The sequence below is a fragment of the Equus asinus genome, chromosome 11 (assembly GCF_041296235.1).
Source record: "Equus asinus isolate D_3611 breed Donkey chromosome 11, EquAss-T2T_v2, whole genome shotgun sequence".
In the NCBI taxonomy this organism is placed as follows: domain Eukaryota; kingdom Metazoa; phylum Chordata; class Mammalia; order Perissodactyla; family Equidae; genus Equus; species Equus asinus.
This window is the reverse complement of record NC_091800.1, coordinates 80,714,520-80,733,811: the sequence shown is the minus strand read 5'-3', so window position 1 is coordinate 80,733,811 and position 19,292 is coordinate 80,714,520. Positions and strand designations below refer to the sequence as shown.

General features: G+C 43.2%; 1 protein-coding gene across 4 annotated transcripts in view; it reads right to left on the bottom strand.

Annotated features, from left to right (window-relative positions):
* MYO16 (myosin XVI) overlaps nucleotides 1–19,292 on the bottom strand; it is a 599,178-nt gene that overhangs the window by 39,372 nt on the left and 540,514 nt on the right. For all 4 annotated transcript variants that reach the window (XM_070520138.1, XM_070520137.1, XM_070520139.1 and 1 more), the window contains exon 33: nucleotides 3,429–3,587. In XM_070520138.1, coding sequence (XP_070376239.1) covers nucleotides 3,429–3,587 — 159 coding nt within the window. The remainder of the gene's footprint in view (nucleotides 1–3,428; nucleotides 3,588–19,292) is intronic.

Here is a 19,292-nt window from a genome sequence, read left to right as displayed (position 1 = left end):
CTTTAATTGCTGCTCCTTTGAAGGTAATTTGCCTTTTTACCTCTGGCTGCTTTTAAGATTCATACTTAGTCTTTATTTTACCAGTGTTTCACTATGATATGCCTAAGAGTAGTTTTATTTTTTTTCTACTTAGCCTTTGCACTTTTTTTTTTTTAACAAAAGTCACATTTACAGACAGAAAGATTCGTCCTTATTAGATGTACATGTCTGTGAATGTGTAGGAAAACACGCAGTCCTGTCTGTCAACAGCACCACAGGCCCCTTTCCAGTCTTCTGTGGTCTGAATGTTTGTGTCCCCCCAAAATTCATACATTGAAATCCTAATCCCCAAGGTCATTGTGTCGGGAGGTGATCAGGTCAGGAGGGCTGAGCCCTCATGAGTGGGATTAGTGCCTTCAAAACAGAGACCCCAGAGAGCTCCCTCGCCCCTTCTGCCACGTGAGGACAGTGAGAAGCTGGCTGCTGGCAGTCTGCAACCTGGAAGAGAGCCCTCACCAGAACCTGACCATGCTGGCACCATGATCTTGAACTTCCAGCCTCCAGAACTGTGAGCAATAAGTTTCTGCTGTGTATCATCACCCAGTCTATGGCATCTTGTTACAGCAGTGTGAATGGACTAAAACAGCAGTCCCTTCCCTGCCCCTGTAGCCAGCCTCTGGCAACCACGCATCTGTTTTCTCTCCCTACAGTTTTGCCTTTTCATAAATGGAATCATACCTATAGTCTTATTTTATTTATTTTTTGTGAGAAAAATTGGCCCAGAGCTAACATCTGTTGCCAACCTTCTTTTTTTTGCTTGAGGAAGATTGTTGCTGAGCTAAAATCTGTACCAATCTTCCTCTATTTTGTATGTGGGATGCTGCCACAGCATGGCTTGATGAGTGGTGTGTAGGTCTGGGCCGGAGATCTAAACCCATGAACCCCAAGTCACTGAAACGGAGTATGCAAACTCAACCGCTATGCTACCAGGCCAGCCACATACCTATAGTCTTTTGATTCTTTTTTCACTTGGTGCAATGTGTCTGAGATTCACCCATTTTGTCGTGTGTAATCGTAGTTCCTCATTTTTTATTGCAGAGTTTTTCCATGTGCTAGTCAGACTGCAAAATGGCCCCCAATGAGTCCACCTCTAGGCTCTCAAATTGCACGTAATCCACTCCCATTGAGTGGACCAGACAGATAACTCACTTCCAACAGAATGTGACAGAAGTGCTGGATGTCCTGTTTGAGAGTGGGCTGTGTAAAGACCGTGGCTTCCATCATGAATGCTCCTTCTTGCTTTCTGTGAATTGCTTGCTTTGGAGGAAGCCAGCTGCCCCATTGTGAAACCACCCTTATGGAGGAACCCATGTGAGCGAGCTAGGAAGTGGATCTTCTGAGGGCTGCCAGAAGCCACGAGTGACCTTGCAAATGGAACATCTCAATCAAGCATCAAGATGACTATGGTTTTGGTCAACAGTTGATTGCTGCCTCAGGAGGGACCTTGAACCAAAGACATGCAGCACAGCTACCCCCAAATTGCTGACCCACAGAAACTACAAATTAATCCCATTTGTTGTATGATACTCAGCCTCTAAGTTCTGGGGGTAATTGTTACACAGCATTAGATAACTGATATGACCCAGTCGCCAGTTAAAGGACACTTCACTTCCAGTCTTAGGTGATTATGAGTAAAGGCACCGTAAGCATTTGCACACAGGTGTTTGTGTGGACAGCGTTTTCATTTCTCTTGGGTAAATAGCCAGCAGCCGGATTGCTGGCTCATAAGGAAAGAGTATGTTGACCTTTACAAGAAACTGCCAACTTAAACCTGTTTCTTGATACTTTCATCAATGTTGGAAAATTCTCTAACATTTCTCACCAAATCTTTTCTCTGGCTCACATACTCTCTCTTCTTTCTCTAGGATTCCAAGAATACTTCTCCCTGTATCTTTTATGCCTCTAAAGCATTTTCTGGAATTTCCATTCTTCTCTTTTGCTTCTTTGTGTCTCATTCTGGATATTTTCTGATTTATCCTGCACTTCTCCCATTTTTTCAAATGACTGTCTAATTAACTTTAAACTCATCCTCTATTGTACTTAATTTTATGACTGCATTCTTCAATTTCAGAATTTCCATTTGACACGTTTTTATGGTTTCCCATTTCTGCTGAGATTTTCATTCTTTTATCTCCTTGGGCATAGTAAACATACTTATTTTAAAGTATGTGCTTTTGAATTCCAATCTTTTGAGCCCTCATGGATATAATACAATTGACTGCTATTTCTGCTTGTAATTTTTCATCTTATTTTGTGTCCACACATGCCTGGTTCTTTTTGACTACGTGTTGAACTTTCTATCTGAAAATGTTTTCTTAGAACATTTTGAAGCCTGGAATGCTGTGGTTGTCCTTCAGGATAGATTAATATCTATATTGAATCTACGTCTATATCTCTATCTCTATCTCTGTATATTTCTCCTAGGTACCTGGGGGCCCTGTCAATCCTAGAGGATGTCAGTCCAACTTCAGGGATTGAGATGATTCACAGATGAGCTATGGTTTCTGGTTCTGGACAGCTGATCCTTAGGATGGGTACTTTAAGCCTCACCCACGGCCTTGGCAGGCTCTAGACTCTGTCTCCACAATCTTAGCAGACCGTCAGCAGCACAGCCTGGCCTCTCAGCTGCCTTCTGTGGACTAGGCAAGTGTCCTGAACATCCCTCAGAGAAAAGCCTAGAATGTAAGCTTCCTTTCTTGGCTCCCATTGTTTTCGCCACCCTTCTTCAGTCCCTTCTCAGTATTTCAGTGTTTTGATAGTTTTCCAGTGCTTTTAATCACATTAAATAAACAACAACAAAAAAGTGTTTTGTCCAGCTCTTCTGGATATTCTCAGAAGAAGATTGGTCTGAATCTTCCTGGCAGCCATTACCAGAAAGCCTGGGCTTCTTTCACCTGTGAGAGAAGTAAGCTATCTGTTTACACCACTATTCGCCAGTTTTTGGATACACATAGCCAAGCCAGTTTCTAAATGATACATTCATTGATACATTCAAACTAAATACTTAAAGCCAGAGTGGTGTTTACCATGCTTTCAATATTATTTTCCTTCACACTTTTTAGATATAAGAAGAAGATTCTTTTAATTAAAAATATTCTTAGAGCATTCGCCTCCTCCTGCTCAGTATGAATCTGGCTTTATGCTGGTTCCCGCAGACCGAACACCCCAGAAAAATCTCTGAAAGTCAGCTCGCGCCCAACACAAGTTTGATTCTTTAACTTAACCAACAATATGTTGACAACGTGCTCTATAGTGAAGTTTCATAGTTTATAGTCCGTTTTCCAATTTTTAAGCCTACTTCATTTTTATGTTTCAAATCCATTCTCCCTACGAAGTTGATACAACCTAAAACTTTTGTCTATTTACTTCTGAGTTTAAAAAGCGCTTACCATTTGAGATGGAATTTCCATTTTCAGCAGTGATGGCACTAGAGAGTGAATTAGATAATTGAATTCCGTGGTTATTTGCATTTCTATCCTGAGTCTCTGATGCAATTCCTGATGTACCAGGATCCTCTCGGGTAGTTAAGTTCATGTTAGTTTCAAAACCTAAAATAAATTTTAGAAAAGATTACTCTTTTCTGATAAAATGTACGGAATAAATTGAATAAAATATCAGAAGGAAATAGTACAACTTATCAAATTAAATATTAATTACATTTGAAATAATAACAATAGTCCCTAGTCCAGTCTACGGCTTACGAAATATTCACCAAGTTTCGCCACAACGTTGTTAAACATAATAAGAAATACTAAATGGTGATAATTTCATAATTTATTATTTTCAAGCATATCTATACAGAACTTTTGATGTCATTTGACGCCAAATCCTTGTTATTATAACACGGAGAAGGCTATTTCCTAAAACAAATGTGGCAATAAGTTCATGTTTCCGGAGTTTTCTGAATTATTAAATTAAGCAGAGCTGAGGCAATCTTACAGCAACGAAAAAAACTAAGAAATATATTTTCAACATTATTATAAAATGTGTTATTATCGATTTAGGAATGCTAAACTTCAAATCTCTACTTCCACATTCTATATACTAGCAAAATTACCTAAATGCTTACTGCATGTCCCACATTCAGTGCTTTGACAGAAGAACACAGAAGCCATGGTCCAAATTAAGAGCCAATGAAGATTTTTTAAATTATGTGGAGATTAATAAAGTAAAATGTAACGAACGCTGGGCTTTGGACTATGTCTAATTGAGATTTCTCCATAATTACTGCATTATCCTCAGGCAGGGTCTGCAAGTGACCAGAGTGTGCAAAGCAGGCACAACTGTCCATCCAGTGTCAGGCACAGACCTCTCCACCCCTCCTCCTGCCCCTCCATCTGTGTCAGACTCCCCTCCACCTGAGTCAGGCTCCCCCTCTACCTGAGTCAGGCTCCCCCTCCACCTGAGTCAGGCTCTCCCTCCACCTGAGTCAGGCTCCCCCTCCACCTGAGTCAGGCTCCCCCTCCACCTGAGTCAGGCTCCCCCTCCACCTGAGTCAGGCTCCCCCTCCACCTGAGTCAGGCTCCCCCTCCACCTGAGTCAGGCTCCCCCTCCACCTGAGTCAGGTTCTCCTCCTACCTGAGTCAGGCTCCCCCTCCACCTGAGTCAGGTTCTCCTCCTACCTGAGTCAGGCTTCCTCTCCACCTGAGTCAGGTTCTCCTCCTACCTGAGTCAGGCTCCCCCTCTATTTGAGTCAGGCTCTCTCCCACTGGAGTCAGGTCCCTGCTCAGACTGGCCAGGTGTACTTAGGATTGGCTCTCGCTTCCCTAGGGACCTCAAAAAAGCTCCAAACTCCTGGGGGATTTTGCTCAACGCCAAGGCTCTGCCTGCTGCTTCTGCTCTTGGTCTGTTGGCACAGAGTGGATTCTGGCTGTCTTTAAGTTAAGCCTTTCTGAAGTTTTAGGTTAACAAATATTCAGAAGTGATAATTAGCATAATTTGTTTGATTAGACGTTACATGCAGCAGAACAGTTTATGTCCCTGATCCCAAGTAGGGGAGGAAGGAGGGAGAAGGCCAGCCAGCCCTCCAGAGCTTGTCTCCCACAGCTGGTCCTGATGTGAGCCTTTCTAACTCTTCCTCCTGGACATTCTCTCCCTTGAGACTTGCCCTGACACTTACACTCAAATAGCACTAGAGGCCACAGGCATTTATCTGGATGTTCCATATGGATTTGCGTTTCAGTGCTGTCATGTATGCATTCCTCTGCCTGGAATATCCTGTCCTCTCATGAACGCTGCCTCTTCCTACCCACCGTGGGGATCCCTGTTCAGATCACCTGCATGGCAGTGACCGCTGGTTTAGGAGTAAAGCATACACATCAGAGAGGAGCTGGTCTGGCCAGGCAGGAAGGTGTGCTAGGGTTTAGCAGGAGAAGATGCTGGAGAGATAGAATGAAGGCAAAATGAGCAGGGCTTTGACAACCAGGCAGAAAAGTCATATTGAAATGATCCACTTTGAGCCACTGTAGCTCCTGACTCCTTGCACTTAGAAGACAAGCAGAGCCTCCAGCCAAGCCAGCGCGCGTGAGAGCAGTGGCCACAGTGAGCTCAGGTGACCTTCACCATCCTGCTTCTTGACAAGGAGCAGTCAGCCAACAGGCTGGAACTGAAAGAAGAGCTATTCAGTTTAGTGAACACTATTTGCCTTTTTTTAATCTTCTGGAAATTGGGAAAACAGGTTTGATTTTAAAGCTGTCTAAAGACACAGACAGTCACCTGCTCTTACTTCTTTTAAGATGGTTTTTTTCATTCTTTAATCCGGTTGTTAATTGAGTGCCTATTATGTGCCGGACACTCTCCAGGGGCGGGAGGTACAATAACCAATACAAGGGCCAGGCAGCTTGGAGCCAACCTCTCGGGAACATGATTGACAACAGAGAACAAGCAGATGACTGGAAGAGGGAGCCTGCCAGTTGGGTGGGCAGTGGGGCTGGGCAACCGAGGTTTTCAGGCAGTGTGGGGCAAGGAAACATCCAGGGGGGTTGCATTTGGCTTCAGAGAAGAAGGAGGGAAAGAAGTGGCTGTGTAGGAAGAGATCTCCCCACATGTGTGAAGCCCCCTAAGCAGGAAAGGGCTCACCCTTTTCAAGGAGCCAGGTAGTAACGTCCTAATGAGTCGGGCACGTGGAAGCAGAGGGCAGGTGAGAAAGGGCAGTGGGCATATTGCCCAGGGCAGGGAGGGAGGCCACTGGACAGGAGGTGAGGTTTTGTTTTCAGTGCAATGGGAGGTACCAAAGGGTATGAGGTGAGAAGTGCCATGCTGGGTAGACGGGGACAGTCCTCTTCCGTCTGCTGGTGCAAGACTCAATCCTGAGACACTTGTTGACTCTTGGTATGAATATTTGATGCTAGCTTCCCTCATAACTGATTTCTCTCTCTTAAACAATTGACGCATTTAAATTATAGTCAAAACCTCCAACTTTGCTCTTGAAATTTATAAAGTATTTTCATATTTCCAATCAGCAGGTTAAATTATAGCCAAGAAATGTTTTTAGATTTGTCATATAAATAAGGCTGTGATCCTTACATTATCCACTAAAATTTTCTCTATCCTTTTATCTTAAAAGCATATGTCTACTCAAGGATGGCTCTGGATTGGAATAAGGGAATAAGACCTTCTTAACATAAGACTTAAGAATTAATGGCCAACCTAATGATAATTATTCACATTGCTCTTATAACAATTACCATCTCCTTAGTGTTTATTACTCGCCAGTCTCCCACTAGATGTGGGACTTGTCTTAGCCCTTGTTTTCACAACAATTCCAAATAGTTGTCACTATTACGCCTATTTTCGAGATGAAGTCATTGAGGCTCGGGAAGGTTAATCTATGTGCAAACATTTCACGATGAGTCAGTGTTGCAGCTCGATCCAGACTGAAGCACATAGCACTCCACTGTCCACCCACACTCATTCCTACACTTGGCCCCTCTGTGTAAAGTCTGCCCTCCTTGGTGCATTGGCTGACGTAAAGCATAAGGCAGCTTCTTTTCTGTGGCTTTATTTGATCATCTATGCCTTTGTGGTAAGGAATTGGGAGCTGTAGGTTGAAAACTGTACCCTAGACACTGAAACAGAGTTGTGAAATCAATGTTGGTGTCCTCACTTTGGAGTTACCCTTATTCATGACTATTACCAAGGGGGTTCTTGGCTTACTAAATTCTGTGTCAGCCTCTGCTCATAAACGCCCTTACTCCAAGTTAAATCCAAACACGTAAAAGCATCTGTGCCCCAACTTGTTAATTTCCCTATTCAGCCACAATGACTGTCAACTGCAGAAACTCAATAATCTGATTTTGCTGTAAAGTGTCAGGTTAGTGCACAAACGGTTGCAACGTCCCTCGTCAAAATACACCCATTATCCTGTTGGTGGGCACTGAAGGAATCACAACAATAAAAAATCAAGTGGACACTGGCATTAAGTTTGGAGATGTCTTAGTTATAAAAGTGCATGTACAAGAGGCATGCTTTATGGAGACTTTTCAAAGGAACAGTACAGGGCAAATAAAATATCAAGCCCGTTCATGCCTCCAAGCAATGGCCATCAGTATTTTGAAGGCAAAGAAAAGTCAGTCACACCAAAAGAAAATATTTGAGACTCTCAATGAATCAAAGCAAACAAGTAGAGAAGTGAGTACTGCGAAATCCTGAACAATGATTCAAGGTGTGTCTGCGTCATTCTGTATCTCCTCATCTTGTGAAATCAGTGGTTTGTGTAGCTCAGTGGCATCCTCTGGTTGGGCGCTTCCTAATCCTAGTTGAGTCAAATACCCATGATGTTTTCCTTTAGGCTGTAAATGGGATTTCTCTGTGACCCCAGCCTGGTGCTGTTTTTACAGGTACGGGAGAAATGAATCACAACGAATCTGACTCAAAGATAAAGTCTTGGCCTTTACGTGAGGCTATGATTATCAAACACAAGTATGCAGTATAGGCACATTTAAGCTGAATCTTAGTCTAGTGAGAGAGTTCTAGCAAATCTCTAAATGTGAATATAAGAAAAAGAAAAAATCCTGCGTTAGTTTTGATATATCGAAAATATCACACCAGGTGGGTGTGATCCTCTGAAAACCGGTTTTCAATAGAAGGGGACATTGCCCATCAGGGGACATTTGGCAACATCTAGAGACACTTTTGCTTGTCGCACTGGGGAAGGGGGGGCCACGGGCATCTAGCCAGCGGAGGTCATGGATGCTGCAAAACACCCTGCAGGGCACGGGACAGCCCCCCACGGCGAAGAACCATCTGGCCCTGAATGTCAATAGCGCCGAGGTTGAGAACTCTGCTTTTTTAATTGAAGAATAATTGACATACAACATCCTATTGGTTTCAGGCGTACATAAGCTGGGTCAGATCATGCCATTTTTCCACTTAAGGCTCTTTACTCCTTTCTTATTTTGTTCAGATTAAGGTCCCAAGGCTTCCAGAGGTTGAGACACCCTCCACGACCTGCCTCCCTGCTGGTCTTCCTCATTTCCAACTGCCCCCTTGCCACAGGCCGCCCCTGCATCCTTCTGCCGGGGAGAGCACAGGGTTCCTGCATCTTGTCCAGGCTTCGCTCAAACCTCCCCTCTCAGAAAGGGCCCACCTTCTAGATCACCTTCTAGAAAACAGCTCCCCTCTCCCCACCCAGGGCTGTCTCCGTCCCCACTCCCTGCTTTAGTTTTTCTGCCTCGTCCTTCTTCCCGCATGACACACTACCTTTCCCTCATTGGTTTATTTTCTGTCTGCTCCCTCTAGAATGTTGGCACCAGGAGCTCAAGCGCAGTGTTGGTGCCCAGAACAGTGCCTGCACACAGTAGGGCCTCAATAAATATTTGTTGAAAGAAAGAGAAAAATAGAATGAATAATAATTGAATTATGACAACAAATTGCTATAGAAATTTTGTTTTCTTAAAGGAGCTACACTTTTTGTAACTAAAATAATTGACAAGTTTACTAACTAAAAACTTCATGTGAATGATTACGGAGAAATCACATATCACATTAATAGTTTTTCCCCATTTACATGAGATTATTGGAAACATATGACAGGATTCCCATTGTTAATAACACGCCTTTGAGTTCTAATCACTACTTATTCAAAATTATGAGGTAAGGAAAATTTCACATTGTGGGAGGTGAAACTTTTCTACCTATTCAAAGGGCCAGAGCTGTTTGCTTCCCGCCTGAGTGTTAACTCGTGGGAGAAAGGACTTGGAGATATTTAAATGTATTCCTCACCCACGGTGTGAGATTCACATTTTCACTACTGTCCTACTAAATATCATTAATAATGCTTTCATTATTGTTCTACCAATCTGCAAGGTTCATACATATTTCATTTTTTAAAATCTTGCTTTACATGGCCTTATAATTTCTGATACCAGGAAATTGCAATCAATTTGGTAAGTGTTGGCTCTGCAATCTTGGTGGCTGGAGGTGAAAGAGGGAGGCTGACCAGGAGTCAAGTGAGTGGAGGTTCCAGACCCCACCCCTTCTTGCAAAAGCCACTTGCAAGGCAATGAATGCAGTTAACTCCTGTGTACCTGGCAGCTTTTGTAAACACACACTTTGCTCTGACTTATATTCTACTTTTAAATAAATGTTCACTTTACTCCCTAAATTTTTGTCATTTTTATTCTTTTTCTTAAAGAAGCCCGCACTCCCTGGACCCTAATTATATAAGCTTCAATGTCTGGAAAAAATGGAACCTGTCCCAGGCGTAGAGAGATCTAGCAGAAATCTGTCTGATCAAATCCTTGCCCCTGGGGAGTCCACACTCACTGGGAGAAGAACGGGTGAGAAATCACAGAACAAGGCTACAGGGCAACATAGCCTCTGTTTGATGGTGGGTGTTGTTTCACACAGACCCTCAGGGCAATGTCCTCAGGAATTAGGGAGAATCCTAACTCCGCCCTAGTCACAGGACTATTTTGCAAGTTTACCCAGATAGGAGAGGTGTCAATAAATTCCTGTGAGGCAATGTGTCTAGAAGAAGAAATGGAGGCAGGATTTTGTTGGGGGAGAGTAGTGAGATGGAAGCTAAGGAAAGAATGCAGATTCCTCAGGAGAGGAGAGAAACTTCTTACCAGGAAGAGAGAAGCTTTCTTGAATAAGTTTGGATCAGCTAGGGAAACATGGCGGGTATAATGAGTGACCGTGACAAGTGCTCACACCAAATCAACAGCTGGAAAAAACGGGGCAAAGGCCATAGTGGTTGGTCCATCCCCAGGAAAGAGTGAGATGTCCTTGAGTTGGTGGCCCCTCCAGGGGGCGCGTGAGAGCTGGATGTAGCAGGAAAGAGTGGTGAGAAATGAGACGACCACACTGCTCTTCCAAACTGGGAGATTCCTGCATTAATTCAACAAGTATCTATCAAGCCCTACAAAGTCCAAATTGGATGCCAAGATTTAGCTGTGAGCTTTTAGAAACATATATCTAAAAGAAATGATCCCTCAAATGCTTACATTCTAGAGGAGTGATAAGACACAATAAGTGACAGGAATGTATGGTACCAATTGATAAGTACAAGAAGAAAAAGCACAGATGACTGTAAACTATCTTGGGGGATTTAGGAATGAATAATCTGGAATAGTCACTGTGGGATTCTCATCCTACTCAGTTGAGTTAATGTTGGCTGTTTTTGTGTGTTAACGCCTTCAACACAGAAAACGTCAACCCATGTGGGAGGGACATGTGGGGTGCATGCTAACGGGTGCCCTTTCTCAGGCTTCTAGGTGGTGACTCAGCTCAAAGGGTGATTGCCTTCGCCTTCATGGTGCCTTCGATGCAAATGTTAAGGCAGCAGAAGACCAGGGGCTGAAATGAAAGCTGCGCAAAATGCCCCTGGAATCCACAGGAGAGTGGGGGGTGGGGGTGCAGCAGCTAGGTGGGCCTTTGGGGTGTGGGCAGGAGAAGAAAACACTGGATTCCGAAGCATGGACAGAAAGTGGAGAGGAGGAGGGAAAGGAAGCAGAAAGTGTTAAGCAGCAGAATCAGAGCTGAGTGCGCGGGAGAGCGAGAGGAGGCTGGCTCTGCCCACAGCGCTGCCCCTGGGAAGTGGGAGGCGTTTGGAGCTTATGCAGCATCACGAGAGTGGGTTCCCGCAAGTCTTCTGAGTAAGGACACGACATGAAGAAGACTGTATTTTTAAAATGTTATTAATCTAGCAAACAAAGTGTACAGCTGGGTTAGCTTTGAGGAGAGATTAGAAGCAAAAAAAGGGCGAGGGTTTAGCCTCAGGCGGCGACAGAAGAAATGGGCAGTGAGGGAGTCAGCTGAGTTAAAGACCATTTGAGCAGAGGGACCAGGAGTAAATCAGGACCAGCTAGGGACCAGAGGGGAGAATGAGTTTGAGGCTGCGCATGTTGACTTTGAAGTGACAGCCATATACGCAAGGATTAAACTGAGTGACAGTTATTTGAACAAGAGCATTTAATAGGACTGAAAAGAAAATGTCTAGGAGAGACCTAAGAATTTCTCAGTAGGGAGGATTTCTTCCAGGAAAGTGATGTTCCTACGAGCAAGGTCAGAAGGCTAAGCAGAAGTGATAGTGGATCTAGACAGGCCAGAGAGGGCTTGGAGGAGGAGCACATGGGGCTGGGGAGCAAGGTGGGGCAGAGGGAAGAGCTTCACATGGCAGAGGGAGTCTGACAGGACCAAATGCCACAGAAAGGTCAAGGAGAATCAGGAAGGAATGAGCAACGGAGTGTTTCTTTAAGAAGAAAGCATTAAAACATCATTTCTCTCTTAGTTACCTTAACTTGAGATAATTTTAGAGTATATTTTGGAAACGTATGAGATAAAATCCAGGTTTCAGTAACACAGGAGAAAAACAAACTATAGCTGTTGGGCTGATTTAATACCTAGAGTGCTATGCAAGGCATAAAAAATGTGAAAATACATTTTAAACTCATTACTCATGCTCGCTATAATTCATTCTGCAACTCTATAGGAAAATTCCTCTTCAGAAAGGCTACTGCAGGGAGGGACTGTGCTTGTTCTTTCCTATTTGACTTTAAGGAAAAGTACAAATGCTGAGAGAGTTGTCTGGCGTGGTCCTGCTTCTTCTCAACTTCTTGTTTCTGAAATTTAGAAGTTACAGCTAGACTGTGCTTCCAGATACACATAGATGGTGTGTAATTAAATTTGGATTGGATCTCTTAGACCCGAAATCGGCGTCTAGTCTGTGTTAACCAAATCTGGTCTGTGTTACAAAGAAAAATGCCTTTTAAATCTCCGATTTTTCTAAAATCTATCATTGGACATGAGGAAGAAATACAAATAAGGCCTTATAAAGCTCTCCCACGTGCCCCCGCCTTCTGCTAGAACAAGCTTCTAGGCAGTGAATTAAACTTTTTTTCTTATACATGATAGCATAAACAAACATTTCGCATATTGCCTCAGAGAAAGACAAATGTCAAGTGTGAGGATTCACACAGACACAGTGGCTGATCCTAAACTTAAATAAGACGAGGGATTTCACCCGTTGGGCGTGTAACAAGGGACAAGACGTGAGCAGAGTGCTGTGTTACTAAAGAGGAGATGCGCATGCTCACGAAGGGTACACACTGGATTTGCGTATGTTTTGAACAACACAAGTCTAATTGACCCTACACCATGTGAATTAGACTTCACCATCCCTTTGCTAATAGTTGCAGAAATGTATCGAAAGAGGACTTCAGTGTCTAGTAGCAACTGAGAACTGAGCACAGAGCACTGGCTTCCCCTGTGATCACGCTTCTGATACAGCTGTGTTCCACCACAGTTACATTTCTGTAAGAACTGATGACTTAAGAAACAGAAAAATATAACACTGCAGCGATTGGAAAGGATGGGTGGGTTGAGAAAATATGATTACCTGACATGTATCCGACATGCTATAACCTTAAAAGGCTGGAGCTGGACCCCCGCATTTATTCCTCCTTTTTAATAATCCCTATGGCATAGCCACTCTTGAGGAGATCAGAATTCCTCTTGAACTTGTGTTCTAAGCATCCTGCTGTGGCAGAAAGTGCTACAAACACATAGCCTCTGGGTTAAGTAGGGTAGAATGGAGAAGCTTCCTTGTCCCCTCCTCTTAGCTCTTGCCACCCACTCCCCTGCCAAGCCTAAGGAGAGGATTTGCGCTTGAAAACACCAACTGAAGCAGGAAATACAGTGATATCTTCAACAACATATGTGCTGAGCACGGGAAGAATGTATTGATAGTAAAGCTAAAAAATGACTGTCAGTATAAATAAGGTTTTCAGAACCCAAAAATGCACAGAAAATTATGCCGTGCCAATTTTCTTCTAAATTTAACTAACTGGATCCTTTTGTGCCCATCTATTCTGTCCCTGCCATAAAAGGAAAAAAATCATGTCAATTGCTTTCCTCTGCCTGCACTTGGGTAGCTTGCCTTTCCTGTAATTAGCTGAGTGTGCACACCTAAACAACAGGCCTGCTGGGCCCGGAGACCCGCTCCTCATGTAGAATTTCCTAGGTCATGCGGTTATTTATGTTGCTGTTGTTTTCACATTTCCTACATGCCAGGTGGTACAGTAAACCCGGGAGTCCTGGACTGCATTGCCTGCAGAGCAGCACTGCCAGTCTCGGCAGTGTAGGCTTCAGTTTAGGTACATGCTTTCTCCAGAAAGCAAAGGTAGAGCGGGCGATGCTCCCGCTCCTTTACGGGGAGAATTTAGTATTTGTGACACCTACATGGTGTCACGTGGATGGTAAGCTAGTGATGCCTGTCATCTGAAAAAAACAACACAGGGGAGCCCCCAGAACACTTTGACCAGTTCCCACTTCCTTTCTCAAGTAAACAACCAATGCCCAGAAGCAGATCCCTTTAGGATAAAAGACTATTTATTTATTTACTTATTTCCATGAAAATTGTACTGACTCTATTTTATGTCTTTGTATTTAATCAGCTTTATAGATAGCTAGTAATAGAGTCGCTCTTGGATTTTTAATGGATAAATGGCTTTAAGAATAACTACTTCAGTCCTTTAGAAAAATATAATCTATGGTTGGACAATTTTAGGGGCACTAGATTGTGCTCCAGTCTCAACACTCCTGTTCTAGTGCCTTCTGGCCACCCCTATCTCCACCACAAAAACCCCAACACAACTAGAGATGTGGCTGAATCACTGTCGTGTCATACAGGACAATAAACCTCTAACTGTCAGCATTAATTTCACTGATGCTTTTGCAGTGAGCGGGTCAGCTCAGAGAGCACCAGTAAAATCAGCAAAACTTAAAAAACAAAAAGCAGTGGTCTGTGCTGAGCCTTTTCAAAATTCTTGTTCAGAGCTGATCACATAATTTACCCACCGAAAATATTTAATGACCCAAAGAGCACAGGCCAGGACCAACCAGAACAGACGGGAGCCACACATCTTATTAAGTTCTTGCCCTGTCAACATTTGACCAAGAAACTGGGCAGGCCTGGGGCCAGGACGGCCAAGGCAGTGGATGGACTTGGTCACCGCGGAGGGCTCAGCACAGCAGTCATTTCCAACTGGCACAGAGATATTTCGATACTGTAACAATGGTATGGTGGTGCCCTGCACCAGTCCCCATGGGCTGGCTACTCGCTAGCAGCTCCGAGGTCTGAAATAATAAATTAAAAATATCCATGTAGACATAAATTCTTGTCAAAATTCTCTGCAGGCCACATGGACTGTTTCTTTGATGGCTCTGGTGATTGCGTCCTTCACCGGAGGAGGAAGATTGGTGGGAAAGACTAATTCCTCCTGCCTCCAAACCGCATGCGCATGTGACTGACTTTCCCTTGAGCCGTGACAGTGACAAATCTCAGGGTAGATGTCAGTGACTCAGGAAGGATGAACAGCTGAGACAGTGCAGGAAAGGCTAACCTGTGTCTCAAGTGGGTTCTTATTTCACCCGTAACACAGGAAGAAACCACCAAATGGCCACCCGGTGGTGTGGCTCCACTTCCCATATGCCCCACAACTAATCATTTCTCATACATCCTTTTGAAAGTACATATGTTTACACGTCAGTGAACATAGAAAAATCTTTTCCAAGTAGCCTGGTGTAGTTATTCCCAAATGCAACCTGATTCTGTCCTCATGCCCTGGAATCACTGAGAGCAGGCTGGAGCACACACCGGGGCCAGCAGGAGGGAGGGCCTCCTTGCACGCTGCTGCTCTCTGTCCGGTTGCTTTTGTCTCATCTCCCCAATCCTTCCATATAAATCCTTCCTTCTAGACCAGTGTTTCAAAGGACATATTTATAGGCTGTAAAATCAATTTAATGGGCCACGATAAACATTTAAAAATGAAAAAGAGTAGAATGAATTGAATAAAAATGCAGCGTTTCACAGGCATTAAAAGTAAGTTGCGCTTTGTGAAACCTGAATAGTATCTTCACGTAAAATGTGTTTCTCGCTGCCTGCACACACTGGATTTCTCTTGTTTCTCTGCTGTGAGCTGCTTATGAGCAGACCTCTCATTTTATTTTTAAAATCCATACAACTTAACATAATGCCTGGCACAAAATAGATCCTCAACGCATTTCTGAATAAACGAATAAATGAGTGAATCTTGCGCCTTCTTTTTTAATGATTTTTCCAAACCTCTTGGAAAACTTGAGGCACTAGCAAACAGAAATACAAAATATTATTGCTAGATTAATCACTCTGCCTGAAGTTAACCTCTGACCTTTCAAGCCCTGAAAAGAGGCACATGTCTTGGAGCCATGTCATAGAATCACTGCATTATCTCAAAAATGGCATATTTTTCTAAAATCATTACAGAGGGTTCCTAGGATGGATTGAATCTCCACAGAAATGGAAATTCTCTCTGATTAGCAGGTGGATCACCTCACTGGGTTTTCTAATGATCGTCAGATTAAAAGGACATTTTCACGATCCCTCATCACCCTACACAAGCACAGGGCCTCTGTCCTGAGTCACTGTACCAGCCTCTGTAAATCAGACATGATTTCAAGTCTGGGGAAGCGAATGGAGGAGACCCCCGCATGGCTGCACCTACAGCAGTGAAATTAATGCTGACAATTAGGGTTTTACTGTCCTGTATGACATGTTAGTGATTCAACCACCTCTCAAGCTGTGTTACGGTTTATGTGGTGGAGATGGGGATGGCCAGAAGGCACTAGAACAGCATGCTGAGACTCGAGTGCAAGCTAATGTCCCTGAAATGGAGCAATGTAGATTACATTTTTCTCAAGGACTGAAGTAGTTATTCTTAAAGCAATTTATCTATTAAAAATCCAAGAGGAACTTTATTACTAGTTACATATAAAGTGGTTAAATATCAAAAGACAAGATAGAGTCAACACAATTCTCATGAAAATCAATCAATCAATCAATACGCTTTTGCTCTAGAGGATCTGATGCTGGACATTAGTTGTTTACCCAGGAAAGGATGTGTGAACTAGTAGAAGTGTTATGGAGGCTTCCCTACTTTAAATTAGTTGCTTTACTCCTAGATGTCCCCTCCATCCTGCTGTTGAAACCACCTGGGCCCTATCTGGTTGGTGATCTCATCAGAGAACTGGAATTGAGCAAAAGTAACTTCAACAAATGCACGTGACTTCAGGAAGCCATTTCATGGCTGCGAGCTTTGTCTTGCTTTTTGGTAACGTGGAAATGCCTGGGTGTCGATAGTTTTCCCCATTGCTTTGCCCAAGTCTTCTCTCTCTCCCTCACTTCTTCCTGGATCACCCATCTTTCCAAAGCAAAGGAGAATAATAAAACTAAAATCCAAAACGCGTATTTGCCTGGGAAATACCCTGATATACTCACTGAGTGTATGTCAGGTCTTCCTTTTTTTAAAGCAAACACTTCTTTTGGAAGAGTATGTTTCATTATGAGCCAGAGTTTTGGGTGTGAGGAAGCTCTTTTGTAGGTTTTTCAGAGATTTTAGGTACCGCACAAATTCCCAGGTGTCATGGTTCAGTGAGTGCAGCATTGTAAATCTTGGTAATCTCGGATCTAGCTCCTGCCTGTCATGGTTTGGGCCCTGCATATTTTAGGACCTACTCATCTGTGTGGGGAGCACAATGAACAATATTGTTGTTTATTGTCTTATTATAATTAACATGTATTATTGAATGGCAATTGGCCAGTAACTGCAAAGGTACAGTGCCTAAGTATGAACATTGCAGATTTCAGGACGAAGCCAGAAGAAGAAAGAAGTAAAAACCAGAGTAGAAAAAGGCCTGAGAAGCTTTTCACAGTGGATACCAGGTGACTGATGGAGATTCACGGAATGGAGCACTGGGTAAAGTGACAGTGAATATAGCCAGCTCTCGGGTGGTGTAAAATTCTCTAGGCTAATCTGAGGATTAATCATAAAAATGATTCAAGTAGGTATAAAGGACCTAAACACTGGTAGGTAATTAGGAAATAGGTTTTTGTCTTCCAATACTCTTAAGGAGGGAGAGAACATGGCACCAGTCCAGTCCATCTTTAGGAAAACATTCCACACACCACGTCGCTTCTAAGCATTTCTTCACAAAAGGAAGAAAACCCCAGGATATTGTATTATGTGGCAATAATGAGATGCAGATAGTCAGGAAGGTCTTTATTAACTTGCTTAAGGAGAGCAGCTGAGTGGCTTAGAGGATAAAGCACTGGGTTTCTCTCTGGAGCCCCCAGTGGGAGTTTAATTCACAATCCAGTATAGAGAACCATAATACACAATAGCTGCTTGCTTTAACGGGTTGATAGTATGAACAATATTTACTGGTTATGAAAGATAATCCACTCCTGAAAAGACTGCCTTTTTTTCAGAATCCCAGGTACAATGGATTCCACTCCCACTGGTGGTGCACTACAGAACATCTTGGTTGTGATGGCTTCTCTGCTGTGGTTGGCTCATCTCAAAAGTGATGCACTATTTAAGGGAGATACATCCCTCTGGTCTGACTGGCATGCTAGCGGTTGTAGATTTACAGCCAACACGTTAAGGTAATTTCCCAAGATAATGCATACTATTCAAATGGTAACTTTGATCAGATTTATCTAAATATTTAATTGTCACAGCTCTCCACTGGTTTTGCTCCTGGGTTTCAAAGAATAACAAAGCGGCATGGTCTAGTGGAAGGACCAGGGTCACGAGACCTATGATTTTAATATTCTCCCAACAAATGTTTATTGAGGGGCTCTGAGTGTGGGCTGACTCTAGTGTCAGGGCCTCACAGCACACAGGAGGTTGTGTGCTATGTTTTAGGTTTTTATTCAGCTATGTTTCTAATGTTGCCATTATCTATATCTCTGTTTCTATATTCACATAATTTAGAAAATCATGAATTTCTGGCTTTTCTTTTTTTATAAAGTTGCTATAGAGACACATGATGAGGGCTTTTTTGAGTGTGTGTCTTTTTCCTGTCCCCATCACGGTGGCTGTTGAAAGTCCCTGCTGACTGTCTGTGCAGCTCTTGGCATCGTCCCTGGGACAAGGTGACAAGTGACGACACCTTTACTCTCTGGCTGGTCCTGCCGGGCCTCTGACACCCCATTAATAAGGTTGGAGCCCATATCCTACAGAGGTAAATGCTTCCTTAAGGAAAAATGAGCATTTTGCAAGTGAATACAACTTCAGTGTGTGTTTGTTTATCAGTAATTACAAACTCAGTTCCCAAGCAAAACCTTAGAGAGACTAAAATAAATGGAGATAGAAAATAAGGACACATCGTTTTGAATGTAAGGAATTATCCTGGTGCCACTTGTGTGCTGTGAGGACACACTGTGGGACAGGTGAGCAGAAGTAGAGACGGTGAGGACAAGAGGAGGAACAGGTGGAGATACACAAAAAGAATATCCTCTCAGCTTAAAAGCCATGCACGGATGTCCCTCAGGAACATTTATGACAGGTAAAAAAGCTTTATCTACCTCCTTCTTTCCTGGTAATGAGTTTATGTTTAACCTCAGAAGGGAATTCTTTTCTGAGACAGGGGCTCTGTGTCATTCTAAAATTTTAATTGTTTTCGGATACTGAGAATGGCGTAAGAGAAAGAATCCAGGGGTTGGGAGAAAGGAGACGTGTTTGATTCCTGACTCTGGGACCGATTAGTTTCTGTGATTATAGGAAAATCTCTTAATCTCTCAAAGTCTCAGATTACTCATTAGTAAATGGGGATGCTAACCCCTGCTTCCCTCACCTCACACAGAGGCAAGGATCCAGCAGGGAGAGAGACGTTACCGAGATTGGCCAACAAGAAAAAGCCACTTACAAATATTAGTTATCAACATTATTAACAGAATACCATTAACAAACGTTCCATTGCATTTCTGA